The sequence below is a fragment of the Mesoplodon bidens genome (assembly GCF_964165515.1).
Source record: "Mesoplodon bidens genome assembly, chromosome: 15".
Lineage (NCBI taxonomy): Eukaryota > Metazoa > Chordata > Mammalia > Artiodactyla > Ziphiidae > Mesoplodon > Mesoplodon bidens.
The window spans coordinates 41,898,472-41,914,964 of record NC_138171.1 but is presented as its reverse complement, the minus strand read 5'-3'; the positions used below and the strand labels follow the sequence as shown (position 1 = coordinate 41,914,964).

At 47.0% G+C, this 16,493-nt stretch overlaps 1 protein-coding gene across 1 annotated transcript in view; it reads right to left on the bottom strand.

Annotated features, from left to right (window-relative positions):
• Positions 1–16,493, bottom strand: part of GALNT17 (polypeptide N-acetylgalactosaminyltransferase 17) — a gene marked incomplete at both ends in the record, with an annotated part of 470,492 nt that overhangs the window by 205,803 nt on the left and 248,196 nt on the right. The window contains one exon of the mRNA XM_081255248.1: positions 1,422–1,596. Coding sequence (XP_081111374.1) covers positions 1,422–1,596 — 175 coding nt within the window. The remainder of the gene's footprint in view (positions 1–1,421; positions 1,597–16,493) is intronic.

Below are 16,493 nucleotides of genomic sequence, written 5' to 3'. Positions count from 1 at the left end.
GTAGACATGAGAAACAGAGGAAAAACCAGCTAAAGCTGGAGGTGGCTTGGATGAGTAACACGATGGGGAGAGAAGAATCAAGTGACGGGGACATGGGTGGTACCACCAGTTTTGACAGGAAAGAAATGAGGAGGGAATGATGTGGAGGAAAAGGTGAGACAGGGCAAGGCTGAGGCTCCAACGGAACTTTCAGGGGCATCTGTTCAGAAGGCTTCTAGCTCAAGGGTTCCCAAACTTGAGTGAGCAGCAGAGTCCCCTGGTGGGGGGGCTGGTTAAAGCAGCTTACTGGGCCCCATCCCCAGAGCTTCTGATGTCATAGGTCTGGGTGGAGCCCAAGAATCTGCATTTCTAACAAGTTCCCAGGTGATGCTGACACTGCTGGTCTGGGAACCACACTTTGAGAATGATTATGAGAGATAAACAGTGGTGAGGCTCAGAGGAGGTCAGGGCTGCACACCTACAGCTGTGTGTATCAGGGTCTGATGGTGGCAGAAAAGGCAAGGAAGAAAACTGGGGTCTGAGATGGCAACAGATGCCTGTGTGCAAGTGAAAGGACCAGTGTTAACGGTGACCCCACGTTCCAAACCTCTGTGTGGTCATGTGCATAACCATCCTTTTCTCTGGCCATTAAAAGGATTCTAAAGTTTGTTTCAAATGAAGAATAGACATTTTAAGGCGCAATTAGTGATGGGATATTGGCTCTTCAAATATGGCACCGTGAACTTATTCAAGATGGTATCATTGAGTGTAAATAAACATTATTAATGAAATTAAAGACTCTGCTGCTTACTAATTAAGCAATCCTGGCATAGGGGTTTAACCTCTGGCTTGACTTATCATTGGTTAGTTAGAAATAATCATATAACGGTAAAGCTCTAACCTAATCTTAACATGCTCATTGACTGATTTGGGCATTTTTGACGCTTCACTCTCTTACATCCAAAATCTACTCCCTGTATGCTCATCGATTTCTCTCATATTGTTCTTTTCACCTGGAAAAACGTGAGGGGCCATATCAGCAGAGAGAAACCCTTCCCTTCCTCCAAATGCTGTTAAAGATGATCCCATAAATTTTTTTTTTCCTTTGGCCACAGGCATGTGGGATCTTAGTTCCCCAACCAGGGATCATGCCCTCACCCCTTGCCTTGGAAGCGCAGAGTCTTAACCACTGGACTGCCAGGGAAGTCACGATCCCATAAATTCTGGGAAGCTTTGCCTGAGTAGGTAAAATTATAACTGAATCTCTTTTTTTCAACAGTCAACCATCCTCCCCAGAAATGGAAACGAGCAAAGTAGCAAAAGATTCTCCATTCTTGCCAGGGCCCCAGAGGAAACGGCCAAAGTGGCCCACCTCCCAGACTCCAGCCCTCCTGACCATGCCGCAAATCCCGAGCGCTTCTAGGTTTCAGCTTGTGACCTACCAGCCAGCGGTGAACTCCACGTGGGCATCAAAGAAGCCGGTGACCTGGCCGGTAGCCACCTTCCAACCCTCGATGCGAGCTCGGATCAGGCCCTCTCTTTTTCGATTTCTCACCACCTTCACCAGCCCAGGGTAGCGTTTGTGGACATACTCCTCCAAAGGGGCCTTCAGCTCCTCTACAAATGACAACACAGGAAGGTCCGTAAACATGTCAAATGTGCATCCAACCCACTGTGAGGCCGAAAGATCTTCAGTTAGTTCAGAGATTGCAGAAAATTTTGCATGTTAGTCATTTTAGTAGAAAAGTCAACTTGGTCCCAGTGATTCAGGAGACATCTCTGACTGATGTCCCTTGGGATTTCTTTCTGACCCTCCCTCCTTCCTTGGCCAGCATTCCTGTGCCCCACTGTCCCCTGGGTCTTGTTTACCAACTTTATATGGGTTTTTCCATCTGCACATACACTGGTTCTCACAGAATGTGTTCTGGGAGGTCCAGACCCAGAGTCACACCCTAGATGCAACATTAACAGGGTTTGTGCTTTGGTCACAGGATGTGAAAGAAATCTTTGCTCAGCAGTAGAAACGCTACCGTGATGATGAAAGGAAGGCCATCAGGGCTTGAACACTCCCTCCTGCCACCAGCAGGTGGTATAAAGTGCGTGATCTATATGATCTAATTTAATCCTTACAGCCACCCTAGGTGGTTGCTAGATTAATCCCATTAATTAACTAGATGAATTCCACATTGCAAATTAAGAATGGTCTTAGGGAGACTAACCTGTCCCAAGGTCACAACCTAGGAATAGAAGAGCTGAAACATGGGTCACATGTGTCTAATTCCACAGATGTAAAGGGATACCTTTGTGTACTTGAGAATCACTGTCTCATCACAAGGAAAAAAAGAGTATTTTTAACTTTTGTTTTTTTATATCTATGAGATGAGGATATTAACTAAACTGATTATGGTCATCACTTCACAGTATATGTCAGTCAATCATTATGCTGAACCCCCTAAACTTAGGCAGTGCTGTATGTCAATTATATCTCAGTAAAAATGGGGGAAAATCAGCAGGTGTCAAAGGATGGACAGGGAAGGGTTGACAGAGAGGGGATTCTGAGATATGCACACTCCAAGGATGCACCCTTGGGGAGCCTCAGGGGTCCAGAAGCAGCCCAGCTGACTCAGATGTGAGTGGTCCACAGACAATACTTTTGGAGACATCGTCACCTCTGACCTTGCTCTAGAAAAACCCACAAGGCTGTATTTACAGACATTGTGCAGACCCCTCACTTCCTAGTTATACACAGCAATGTTTGACAAATTAAAGCCATATATTTGCAGCACATGTAGAGGCTGTCCTCTCTAGGTCATGGCTGTTGTCCCTGGGAACGATGCAGCCATGTGACCCAGGAACAAGTACAGAAAATGGGGTGTTTAGATGGATGGGAGTGAAAGAGTCCCCAAGGGTACAGAGACATGATGTAGTTCCTGTCAGCCAAAGGCATGGATGGTGGGGGAACAGGAGAGTTATGGGCTGAATTGTGTACCCGCCCCCCAAATTCATCTGTTAAAGCCCTAATACCCAGTAACTCAGAATGTGACCATATTTGGATATAGGGCCTTTAAAGAGATGATTAAGTTAAAATGAGGTCCTTAGGGTAGGTCTTAATCCAATCTGAGCAGTGTCCTTAAGAAGAAGAGATGTGAACACACACACAGCCCCCAGGAGCACGCACACAGAGGAAGGACCATACAAGGACACAGGGAGATGGTGGCCGACTGCAAACCAAGAACAGAGGCCTCAGGAAAAACCAACCCTGCCAACACCTTGATCTTGGACTTCCAGCCTCCAGAAAAGTGCGAAAATAAATGTTGTTGTTTAAGTCACCCAGTCTGTGGTACTTTGCTAGAGCAGCCCTAGCAAACTAATACAGGGAGGAATTCGTTTGGAAAGGAGAAAAAAATAGCACCTGGGTGGAGAAGGGGCAGAGACTCTAAGGGGGCACAAGGTGGTTGGGTGTTCAGACTGGACTCAGACTGCCATGGGTTCAGAACTCTGTGCTACCTTTTACTACCTGAGTGACCCTGGGCAATCTAGCCAGTCAATGTGTGCCTCAGTTCCTTCATCTACCGAAGGGCGATGATAATACAGTCATCTCTCAGTATTTGCAGGTTCCAGGACCCCCAGGGATACCAAATCCACAGATGCTCAAGTCCCTTACAGTTGGTCATCTGTACCTGCAGGTTTCACATCCAGGGATACTGAGGGCTGACAGCAATAGTATAGACACCACAGGGTCGTGGTGAGGATTACAGATGTTAATAAATTCAAGAATGCTCAGAAGTATCCCTGGCACAGTGTAAATGCTCAACACGGGGTAGCTGATATGAGTAATTATTCTCCCTCTTTCCCTCAATATAGGTTTAGGGCACTATGTCAAAGCAGCCCAGGGAGCCTGAGGAAGCCATGTCCAAGATGGAAGAATAGGCCTGTAAACCAGAACTCTGGTTCTCAAACTGGAGGCCACCAACAGCATCAACTGGAGGGGTTGAAATGGATTGCTGGGTCCCTCGCCCACAGGGTTCATTTTCAGAAGGTCTAGGCTGGGGCACCCATGCTCTGGTATGGGGAGCCACACTCTGAGAACCACTGAGTTTGAATGCTTGGCAGGTAGCATTACACCCTCAGTAAGTTATCTATTGTTCATCTTTTTGCCGGGTTTGCTATCATCTTTGCCATCATCCCAGAGCCGGTGAGGGGCCTGGTGCAGAAGCCAGGCTGTGGGGACCGTCGAATTCTTCACTCAGCCAGGTACATGGGACTGGGGTGACCCAAAGAATTTTCAGCTTTTAGAGACCATCTCCTGACTGAACGTTGGCTGCATTTTCCCGTCTGTTCGTTAAATTTCTTGGAACAAGAATGCTAGCAGGAAGGTTGGATGGGCCATGCTTGCTTGGTTTTTCATTTACTCCCCTCGAGTGCTGGGTGGGTGGGCAGGGGATGAGGGACACACCATGGAAGGCAATGGACTGGGCAATGGACCCACAGAATAATACGGTGGGAATCCTGCTCACCCTCTAGGGTTGGCCTGGGATGGCAGGGATCTCAAGAATCTCTGTAAGTTCAGGGAGAACATTCTGGGCGCTGAGTGCCAGGTGCCACGACAGGGACCTGAAGGCATGGTTGACCTTCAGCTGCCAGGCGACCTGGGACCCTGAGGTGCTCTGCCCTGTAACTGGATGTCAGCTTCCAGCCATGCCGGTCACCATGTCTAAGTATCAAATGCTCTCCACATTTGTTGAGCGGTTGTGACTGAGCCTTCAGAGGAGAGAGATAAACAGGCATTTACAAGTTTGGCAAAAAAGAGTGAGGTTTGCTACCACTGCCCTTCAACATCTCCAGGCTAGTGGGATATGAATATTAAAGTGCTTTGAAAAGTTTAAAGGGATAAAAGGATAATGCCTCATCATTTGGTACTAGCCTATGGCTGCTAAGAATAAATAAGATTTACATATAAGCCCTTGACGTGCATTCAAAATCTTATTTCTCATACTAATTGGTCTATTAATATTATTCATATTGATCCATTTTATAATACCCCATGAACAGTAGCACATCCTTCTAGCTTGTCAATATCATTTTAAACTCCAGGCACTATCATTTTATAGCCATAGTCACCAGCCTCGATCTTTCAAGATTCAGTGACACATTGTTCCAGACACAACTAAAGTGACGCCCTGGGGTCTCTCATGGGAACACGAAGGGAGATGTCAGCATCCGAACAAGAGGCACTGAGAAGGCTTCCTTTCCCAATCCCTGTATGTGATTCTGGACCCAATAAGGTATTGAGTTGTGCCCCCGCTTGGATTTAAAATCAATTCGGACACAAGCACTCCCTTGAGATGCTTACAATCTGGGCAAGGAGATGAGCCATGTTCAAAACATTCCAATATGGAGGAGCTAAGGGCCAAAGAAAAATGGTCGTAGAGGGAAAGTGTGATGGAGGGTCGGGGGGAGGGTCACAAAGGGAGAAGTGATTTTGGCCGGGGGTGCCAAGGAGAAGGTCGTATCTGAGTTAATCAGCAGGTTTGGACGTGTGCTCTCACTATTCCAGAATACACAAGCACACAGCAAAACACAGGTGTGGAACTGGATCTGCTGAGGTGACAGGGTCCCTAGTGTCTGGGAGACGGGGAAAATGCCATTAATCAGAAAAGAGGAAAAGAGGAGAAGCAGGGCTTCCCTGGTGGCGCAGTGGTTGAGAGTCCGCCTGCCGATGCAGGGGACGCGGGTTCGTGCCCCGGTCCGGGAAGATCCCACATGCCGTGGAGCGGCTGGGTCCGTGAGCCATGGCCGCTGAGCCTGCGCGTCCGGAGCCTGTGCTCCGCAACGGGAGAGGCCACAACAGTGACAGGCCCGCGTACCGCAAAAAAAAAAAAAAAAAAGAAGCAGAAGTTGATGGGTTCACCTGGGGACAGGTTGAATGGCTAGCAGACCTTTGGGGGCTGATTGCTGAACCAGGATAAAGGTCCAGAGTGAGAAGACAGGGCACGGAGTGTCAGGGACATGGTGGGGAGAGACGATGGCACAGGAGGGAGTGAGAGTTCCAGAAGAAGACTTAGAACCCCACTTTGGGAAACGTGTGCATTCCGGAGGCAGGAAGCAGAGCTAGAGGACAAGACGGGCTAGAAACAGCATCACAGGGGCAGAATCATATCAAGCGCAGAGTTTCCAAAAGAAGAATCTGTGCATTCATTTCATAAATATTTATAGAGCGCCTACATGGTTGAAAATGACACAATCCCTGTTCTCAAAGAGTTATTCAACATCCAACGTCAAGGAAGTCAAATGAGTTAGAGAAAATGAGCGCTGAGAACAGGCCACTGATCTAGACAAACAGTAGCTTCCTGATGGGAACAGTGAGAAAAAAGAATTCCCTTCTGGATGCAGCTGGGCCCTTCGGGGACAGGGTTAGCTTAGGGAGAAGTGGAGGAGTAGGACAGCTCAGGAGAGATTTCCAGAAAGGCTGGTCCTGGTGGAACAGAGTTGTGACAGCCTGAGGGCATTGGGGTGTTGAGATTTCCAAGTTGCTTTAAAGTGAGAAAGCCCCCAAGTGAACTGAATAAAAACAAGGCCCCCAGGCTCACCATGGAAGGAAACAAATCCTCAACCTGACAGCAGTAAGAAATGTCACACCCATCACCTAAGATCCCTTATCATCCTTAACAGATGAAACCATTCCTGGATATTATAACGACAGTAAGAAAAACATTTTACATATGATTTTTCTCACCGGCAGACTCAGAGAAGAAAATAAAAACTCACTTCTGCAAAAATAAATGTTTACCTACCAATGTTATCAAATCCAATACTAAATTGGTCTAGAGCCATTTGGGAATGCTTGTGTTTCTTAAGGTTTTGGTAAGTAGCACTTGAGGGTCAGGAGGGGAAAGGCAACCACTGCCCGTGATCGGAAGGGACCAGAAGGGAGATATATCTGCTCCTTAACAATAAAAGGACTGCCTGTCATCCAGGCTTAAGGAGTAGACATCGACAACAAGAAAGTTACAAACAGTGAGAACGAAAGCAAAAAAACATTATTACAGAATTATATGCAGATCCCACAACTTCAGTGATATTAGAGAATAAAACATCAGTCTAGTCTATTGTCTCTAAACCCTGCTCAGAAAAAAGTGTGGACATAGAAGGCATTTCCACCCGCTCCCAAAACTAGTGCATGAACCTGGGTACCACACAGACGTGGGCTTGGAAGTGGCCACACCGTCCGGGGTTGTGCCCCATCTGTACCTCTTAACCCACAAGTTACCAAGTCTTGCTGATGAGACTCACTGAACGTTGTAATCCTCCTCAAGGTATGGAGACTCAAGACAATCAGTCTAAGTTTAGATGGTGTTTCTCAAACTTTAACCTGCATGAAAATCACCAGTAGGTCTGGGGTGTGGCCCAAGAACTTGCATTTCTAACAAGCTCCATGAGGCTGCCACTGCTGTTTGGGTGAATGCACTTGGAGTAGCTCTGACTTAGAGCTGACGCGTTATCCAACCCCACCTGTGATGAATTAACCCCTGTGCACAGAATAGGTCTCATCCGAACTGAGCAGACGTTCCAGAATCCCAGTGTTGGCCACTGCCTGTCTCTGCTTTTCCCACTGTCTGGGCCTTCTTGTTCCGGCTTGCCTGATAGATGGAACCCCTTGGAGATGACCTCAGTCCACAAGGTGAGGGTTTGTCTTGCCATTTCCAAAACTGGGATCCTGATGGCTACTCCCCCACCCCACCCCCAGTAGAGCAACCTCACCATTAGTCCCTTGACAAGGACCCCTGATGTTCCTGGCTTCTGCTCTCACTCCCACAATCTATTACAATGACAAGTGGTACAATTCTACCAACACTGCTTCTGCTGCCATCCGTGCCACCATCACCATCACAGCCACTTAGAACCAACACTTCTCCCTGCCAGCAGCTGCTGAGGTGTGGGCATGCTGCTCACTGGGAATGCATGGGTTGTGACAGCTGGGATGAGAAAACAGCACATATGGCATGTTCCAATTAAAAAAAAAAACAAAAAAACCACCTGGCGCAAAGCCAGTGCTCCTCAGAATGTGAGATTCCGCTCTACCTAGGAATCACCTGGCATGTGATGCAGGTTCCCGGGCTGCCCTAGGCAGTTCTAATTTAGTGGGCTTCGGTGGGGTTGACCAGCACTCCAGATGATTCTCCCACAAACCCAGAACTTCTCAAAAGCACTGCCTGATTTTTCTTTCATTGTTTTTACCGTGGTTAGATACACATAAAGTTAACCTTTTTGACCATTTTAAAGTGTACAGTGGCATTAAGTGCATTCACAAGGTGGTGCAACCTTCACTGCTATCTAGTTTCAGAACTCCTCATCACCCCCAAAGGAAACCTCACACCCAGTAAGCAGGCACTCTCCATGTCCTGCCCTCCCCGCAGCCCCTGGCGACCACTGATCTGCTTTCCATCTTTGCCTCTTCTGGATATTTCATAAAAATAGAATCATACAAGATGTGGCCTTTTGTATCTGTAAGCCCTAGTCGATTTTGAAGGGGCGGGGGGTGAAGTATTTTTTTTTGAGTGTGAATTTATATCTCTATAGGCCTTACTGAAGGTCTGATTCTTGTTCTGCTGACCATTAGCTTTTCTGATCCCCATTTTGGTAATTTGGTTGACTGGAAGCTTATTCACAAAGCCCCTCCAGACTCATTAAAGGGAGTTCTAGCCTCTCAGAGGGGAGGATCCAACCCTTGGATCTGTGTTCACACCCCCAGTGTCCCCCTGACACCAGCCTTTCTCCCCATTCCTGATGGAAACTTCCAGCTCACCATACTTGGGGGCTTTAAGTCAGCAGAGGGAAAAAACACGGTCCCTAACACAGATTCAGCGCAGCCGTTAGGCACGATGCCCTACATTTCTGCAGTGCCTTTTGAGATTTTTTTTTTTTTGTAATATGTGAATCAGCCATGATGCCACTGAAAGAAAACAAAAAATAGATTTAGAACACCTGGATTTTCAGGTATGCCTGAGAATACCTTTATGCCTGAAATAACTAACCAAAACTAAAGGCATAAAAGTGGCCAAAGATCAATAATGCATTTTTTAATTAATGTTTTTTTTTAATTTAAAAAGGAAAGGAGGAGAAACCTCATGCAATATGTGGGTTTCTATCTGTCAGATGGAGTTAGTTAAGTCCCAGAAACGAATCTGGGCTTTGAAGGACCTGAAGTTTATATAATCTGAAGGATCCCCTTTAAGAAAACGAAAAAAAAAATCTCTCTTTTGTAAATTTTACAAAAACCCACGGGCCTGTGAACCACTGTTAGGCTCCCTACCCACTGCCGCCGCCACACAAGTGAGGGGCCCCAATCATGAGCTTCCTTAGTTTCAAGGTGAGTACACCTTGGTACAAGGTGAGGCGGGCTTCTTGGATGCAAAATTGCTTTTTGGCTGACAATCACTACTTTTCAAACATTTCAAATACTATGTTTGTCTGTATCTATAATAAAATACTGATATTCCCTAATTGCTAGCCAAAGCTGACTAAAAAGGTCAGCTCATCATTAAATGCTCCAAAATACTACTCAGATGAGTTCCCTTCTCGTATTTAACTCGAGAATGATCTCTCTTGCAAACTCGTAACACTCCTCGAGTTTTGCTTTCACATTTACTGAATCCTAATTAAGGATATTCTGTTGCAACTGCTTTACCTCTGGCAACTCTTTCTACCCTCGTCAGCACTCTGTGAGGTAAGGGATATTATGATCCCCATTTTATGGAGAAAGAAACTGAGGCCCAGAGAGGGTAAGCACTCGGCTGAAAGTCACACAGTTCATAAGCGGCATGCCTACCCTCCTTGTCATTCTGCCTGATTCCTGCGGATGCGAGGCCGTGAAAACTGAAGTCGTTCATCTGTTTGTGCAGAACTCAGCCTCGAACGTGGGAAGTCGAGGCCTGACTCAGGGTTGGCCAGGAACTGGCTCTCTCTGTAACTCTGAAGCCCCCATGCTTCTGCTCTGGGCACACTTTTCCAGCCATCCATCCACTGACAGTGGTTGGCCCTCTCCAGGCTCCAAGGGAGGCGGGTAGCAAGGAGAACCAGCTGAACTTCAGACTCCTCCAAACAACCCCACTAAACTCTGAAGGGCCAGCAGTGACGTAAGGCCACGCCCCTCCCCTCCGCTGCCACGCCCGCCGCTCCATGCATGGACCTGGAAAGTGTGTAAAAACCCAAGACGAAATAACCCAGAAGGCGTCTATACTGTATGTTTCATTCTCTGGGCATCACCCAGCTTTGTGGACTTAAATAATGCATTTTCTGACTACGGGAGTGAAAAAGAGGTGAGGCGAGAGCCAGAAATTTTGGGAAGAACGGGGGAGATTAAAAAGGGATGTTTTTGCTGTGTATGAAAGCATTTTAAAGGCGATTCCATAGTGAGATCAAAGCAAGGAGAAAAGAAAGCGAAAGACGAAAAGAAGCAAGAAAAAAGATGTGAGGTGCAAAATACCAAGGTGTTGAACTAAATATGTCACACCGAGTTGTTCATTCAGGAGCGGGGCTTTGAAAAGGAAATCCACCTCTGCTTTCAACTCCTTTGTTAAGAAATTCCTCTCCACCGCTTCTTCCATTTAAATTTCATCTTTAAAAAAAAATAAATACAAGGAGCCCAAACCAACAGGAAAACACCGTAATGCCTCTAGGGGTGCTTCCAGATTGTTCCCCCAAATTAAGAGCGTTCCCCCTATCTCACCCCATCAAAAGGCAGTTTAAAGTCCGGTACTTGCAGCTGATTCTAATAATAACATGTGAATTTAAGCGATAAAATTTGTCTGCAGCCTGGAGTGTGTTTTTCTTTCATTATGTTTCTTATTTCCTGCGATATTGATTCTGAACGCTCTGAAGCTGGCAATCCTCCTCCTTTAAATAGCCAAAGTCACCGTCATTAAGGGGGCTCAGGGGGGAGCAAAACGGCACACAGGAAACAGGAAACCCTGGAGAGAACAGGGTCACAGCGTGGCGCTTGGTCACTTCTTGGAGTTTTCTTTAAGTGCAGTTGGCAGCCAGGAATGGGATAAGTAGAGTACAGCATCTGGGCAGTTTCCCCTTCTCCAGTATTTTGGGGACCTCTGTATTCAGAGCCCTGAATTCTCCAAGGTCAAAGGCAGTATGGGTCCTGTGCAAAGAGAAAAATGCCTATGCACGCTGACCAAAAAATGGTGCAGGTGAAGGTGTTAGGTAGCACGAAAATGTTCTATAAATAGCAGCTTTTATTAGGGTCCAAGAGGTTTGCAGAACCTAACATGTCTCTTCTAGCCCAGGGAAGACGATCAAGATATATAACAGCCAGGGCTTCCCTGGTGGCGCAGTGGTTGAGAGTCCGCCTGCCGATGCAGGGGACGCGGGTTCGTGCCCCGGTCTGGGAAGATCCCACATGCTGCAGAGCGGCTGGGCCCGTGAGCCATGGCCGCTGAGCCTGCGCGTCCGGAGCCTGTGCTCCACGACGGGAGAGGCCACAACAGTGAGAGGCCCGCATACCGCCAAAAAAAAAAACAGATATATAACAGCCAAAGACAGGCAATGACCGGTCAGAACAGATGCGAGCTGGAAGGCCACGCCGGGACGTGCTGGCTGAACAGCAGCTCTGCAGATCCCAAACCATCACCGCACCTGACAGTCACACACAGGGCACTCATTTGGACTGAAGACTAGAAAAAGTCCTACTGATCAGGTACTCCCAGGGTGCACAGAGCAGGGATGTTCTGAGGTGGAAAAAGAATGAAAACGGAAAGGTCTCTGGGAGGGAGGGTACCTTGGGGCCACGTGCATTTGTGCATCATTGTGCTCCTACACTGAGCCTGGGGGCACCTGAGAGGCAGTGACACACCTGGTCAGGAGCATTCATCGTGAGCTGCTGCATGATGTCAGGGTAAACAGTTAATAGGGATATTGGTCCCTACCTGAGAGGGCTATTTGGGGTATTAAATAAGAGGATGCATGCAAAGCGCTTAGCTCAGTGCCAGGCACACAGAAGAACTCGATAGATGTTAAAATTATTACTCGTTTTTTATTGCGTGTGTCGCTGTATACTGAAGGGAGAGTGGACACGTCTTGGGAAACAATGAGATGAATCTGGTAAGGGGACAGGAGGGCTGCGGGGGAGGGAGTCTTAAACCGGAAGGAAGCGGGAAAGCACAGAGGGAGGTGACAGTTCCCAGGGAGGAGGCCCCAGAGTCCTGGTTCCAGGACGAGGATGGCTGAGGTGGAGCCCCGGCTCCTGCCAATTCTGGCTGCGCTGCCCTGGATTAAAGCACTTCCCACTCTGAACTTGAACTTCTTTTTTAAAATGGATATCAATGACCATCTCCCAGTGTCAACGGGCGTGGTCAAGACTCAAGGAGATGCGTGCTCAGTTAGCACCATGGAGTCGTGCCCAGGAGGGGAAAGGGAGTGTCGGGGTCCCTCTGCATTTGTGCTGCCCAATCCAGGGTTTCTTGACATCCTACAGGGGTCATTCACTCGCAGGCCCCCTTGAGACCAGACATCTGATGTGTAAGACAAGGAAGCTAGCAGCCAGGCAGGACCTGGCCCTCAGGATTCAGAAGGCAGCCATCCTGCCCTGAGGGTAAGAGGAAGGGAAAAGATTTGTTCCAAACTGTGTGCAGGTGCCGGGCACAGTCCCTCCCAGACCCTATAGCACAGCCTGAGGCCACAGAGCCTCTGCCCGGCAAGCAGCCCAGAGCTCTCAGCTAAAGTGACCTAAAGGTACTCTTGGCAATGCCAACTCAAGGATCCACCTCACTTTTCGAAGAAAATAACATTAAAGCTCCAACACCACTCTTTGGGGAACAAAGGTGAAAATGGCCACGTCTGGCCTTCCTGACGATATTTCCACCAACCCCTGGGCTCTCTTGATCCACCTTTCCCTCTGTCTCATCTGTCAGCTTCTCTGATCTCCAGCCTGGGCTAGGCTGTTCAAGGAGCCTTTTTTTTTTTTTTTTTTTTTATCCCTCCTGCTCTGCGGCTGCTCGGCGTTGTCACAGGACGTGGTCAAGCTGTCCCTACTCAATCCTGTGGCCCAGCAAGATTCCCCATCTCTGACTGGGACTCTCTCTCTGAAACTCCAATCCACCCATCAATTCTTACATGTCAAATCCCATTGCACGCCTCCCTCTCTATGCCCCAAGCATCTGTGTCTTGAGATCCGGGTTTGTCTACTTCCCCCCCACTGCTGTTTCCTCCCATCCACATGTCCAAGTTCTAACTGTCTCTCATGGTCCAACTCAGGTGTCACATCCTTCTCAAAGGCCTCATTTATTTCCCCAACACGTGGGAACTCCAAGTGTGAATCCTGTGGATGTTGTTACAACCTTTGGGGTCCATGGTCTGCCTGTCCACCTTGCCCCCTCCATTTCTGAAGACTTCCTCCATGGTTACTGGTGTGTGGTAGTTCTATGCATGACCCCACCCTCCTGGCCACAGTTGACAGGTCCAACGAAGGGTATCTGACCCAAACTAGAGCACCAGTTCCCTTCCCTGGGATTCCCCTGGAGAGGTGGTCCTGTCTCCCTACAGTGGCTGAAGCTGTAATTACAGCGTCTACTTTGGGCCATCTTTGCAGCCGTATTTCCCTCCAGATGGCCTGGGAAACTGGAGGTGGCCAGCCTTCCCAAGCCAACAGGGGAACCGAGGGGCTCAGAGACAGTGGAGACCCGGGACAGAGAAACCTGGCAATGTCTGAGTGCCTGGGTCTCACTTTCCCTTGGCTCAGCTGCATGCCTGTCCCTGGGGTGTGTCAGCCCCTCCAGGACCTTATATTGTTGGGTCTTACCTAATGGGAGCTCAAAATCTGATCTCAGGGCAACACTTTCAACACAGTTTTGGATTACTCCTGATTCTGCAGGAATGCAACCCATTCCCCTTAGTATCATAGTCAAGGTCACCAAGACTAACACAGAAACTTTTCCTCCACTGGAGGCTGGGCTGGAAGATAAAAAATCAATCAGATTTTTAAAGACACGGTGTCACAAAAATGGACTAAATGACCAAAGAAGTTTGCTTGAACATGTGTCTACCATAACTCAAGTAATGGGGCTCTTGGGCATTTATCCCAAGGAAATGAAAATTTATTTTCACACCAACATCTGTACACCAATGTTCATAGCACTGTTACCTGTGAAATCCCCAAACTGAAACAACCCAAATGTCCTTCAACAGGTGAAGGGTTAAACAAACTTGGTAAACCCACACCATGGAACACTGTGCAGAAGGAAAAAGCCAATCACAAAGGTTATGGTTCAATTTACAGAATCTTCTTGAAAAACCAAAATTATAGAGATGATGAACAGACTAGTGGTGTTAGGGGTGAGGTATGGGGAGTTGGGTGGTAATAAAGGGATACCATGGGGGAGCTTTGCGGTGATGGGGCAGTTCTGTATCTGAACCGTGGGGAATCTCACCTGTGATCAAATTGTATAGAAACACACACACACACACACACACACACACACACGTTACACTGGTGAAATCAGAATAAGTCTGATCATACAATTTGTGGATTGCACCAGAGTCAATTTATAGGTTGTGATTAATGCACTAGAGTTTAACAAGATGTTACCAGTGGGGGAAACTAAGTGAAGGGCACATAAGACCCCTTGTACATTTGTGCAACTTCTTGTGAATCCAGAATTATTTCAAAATAACAAGGTTTTTTGTTGTCATCACTTTTTTTAAGCCAGTTAGCATACGAAGCTTTAGCCGGGGTTCTCACACTATCTCTTGGGTAAAAATATACACACTCCTTCTTCTCCTCTCCTCCCCATGGCCTAAAATACACAGGGAGGAATGTAAATGCGCAACCTAATTGTGATTACAGACCCACAGAGCAAATGCCGTCACATTGCAGTGATCTGGTTGGGGACAAAAACAAGTATTATTTCCAATCAGGAAGGCTCTTTACAAGCGGGGGAGAGGCAGATGCTGTTCCAGTAAGGAAGCCTGGCCCAGCGTGGAGCTGTGTGATAACAAGGTGTCTCTTGGCTACTTTACTCAGAGCCTCGACAACACAGGAAAAGTGTTATCTTCCTGAAACACAAGACCTCTCCTATCTCTGCAATTATAAACCAAGAAGAAAAGCAAACAATGTCAGTATGCCTTCTCCAAAATCCCTTTTGAAAGCCCAGAGGGTTGAACCTTCCACTGAAAAAAGTTCTAACTTGAGCCATCCTTCTTTCAACCGTTGAACACACCAACCAAGAGAAGAGCTTGATCAGGTGTGCTTGCTCCACGGGGAAATATTAGTGACAAGGTCTACGGCCACCAAGAGCTCCGAGAGACGCAAATCATGACGATTAGAGATAGGTGGTTTGGGGGACCTAAATCAAAACAACTACAGCATTGAAGCCAAGATATGTACAACAATGCCAAATACAAAAACTCCCAAGATGATGCCAGTGGAAGTAGAAAAAAAACACTTTGCACACATGCAGTTTAAAGGAACATATTCAGCGATCCCTATAACTTGGTGTGCAAGGCACTGGGAACGTAGCACAGAAGGAACTATGGTTCTTGCTCTCAAGGGTCTTATGGTTTAGAGATGCGCAAGTGCACAGAGGCAATTCAGTGAGCCAAGTGTTGTGCCAAAGTACACACTGATGCCTGGGAGCAGAGACCCCCAACCCAGCCATACCTGGGAAATCCAGGAGGGCTTCCCAGTGGGAGTGACACAGAAGTAGAATGTTGAGGAATAAGCTGGAGCTGGCAAATCAAATAACACCACAAGTGCACTCAACAGTTATGCCCTTTATTATACTGCCAGGACCTGTGCTACATGCTTTACAAGTATTACCTCGAAAGCTTGTAATTTAAACCCTGCATAAAAGCCACTATCATCCCCAATTTACTCAAGCTCAGAAAAGGTAGGTGACTTGGTCAAGACCTCCACATACTATTGCTTAAGGAAAAGAGGAAGAAAGTTTTTCAAAAGTAGTTTAAAACTATTGACAAGACATGTATTATATATAGAATCTTATGTATTAAAGATTGTAACAGTGGAAACGAAGAAGCTTCTAATATTATTTCAACTTGATGGCTAAAGTTACCCCTCAGTTTGGAAGGCACAGTAAAATTCCACGGGAATCTGGGCTTGACATATCCAAAAGGTGAACTCAATCCCTCTCCAAAACCTATCCTACCGTACTCCTTATCTTAGTGGATGGCACCAACCTGTCCTGTCACCGGAGCCAGGACCCTGGGAGTCCTCTTTGACCCCTCCCTCCTCTTTACCCTCCTTCATAACCAATCAGTCCTCATGTGATTCAGCCTCAATGTTTCCAAATGTAAAATATTTTAGCGTATGAAAACAGGATATTTCAAATAAGTGGTGAGGATGAATTATTAAATACATTGAGATAACCATACTTTGAGACAAGGGTCTCTAGGTTAAAACTTTCTCACACCTGATACAAAAATATGTAATCTGTTGGAATTTATTTTGAAAAGAAATATTTACCTTTAAGAAAATATGCATGAATATTTGT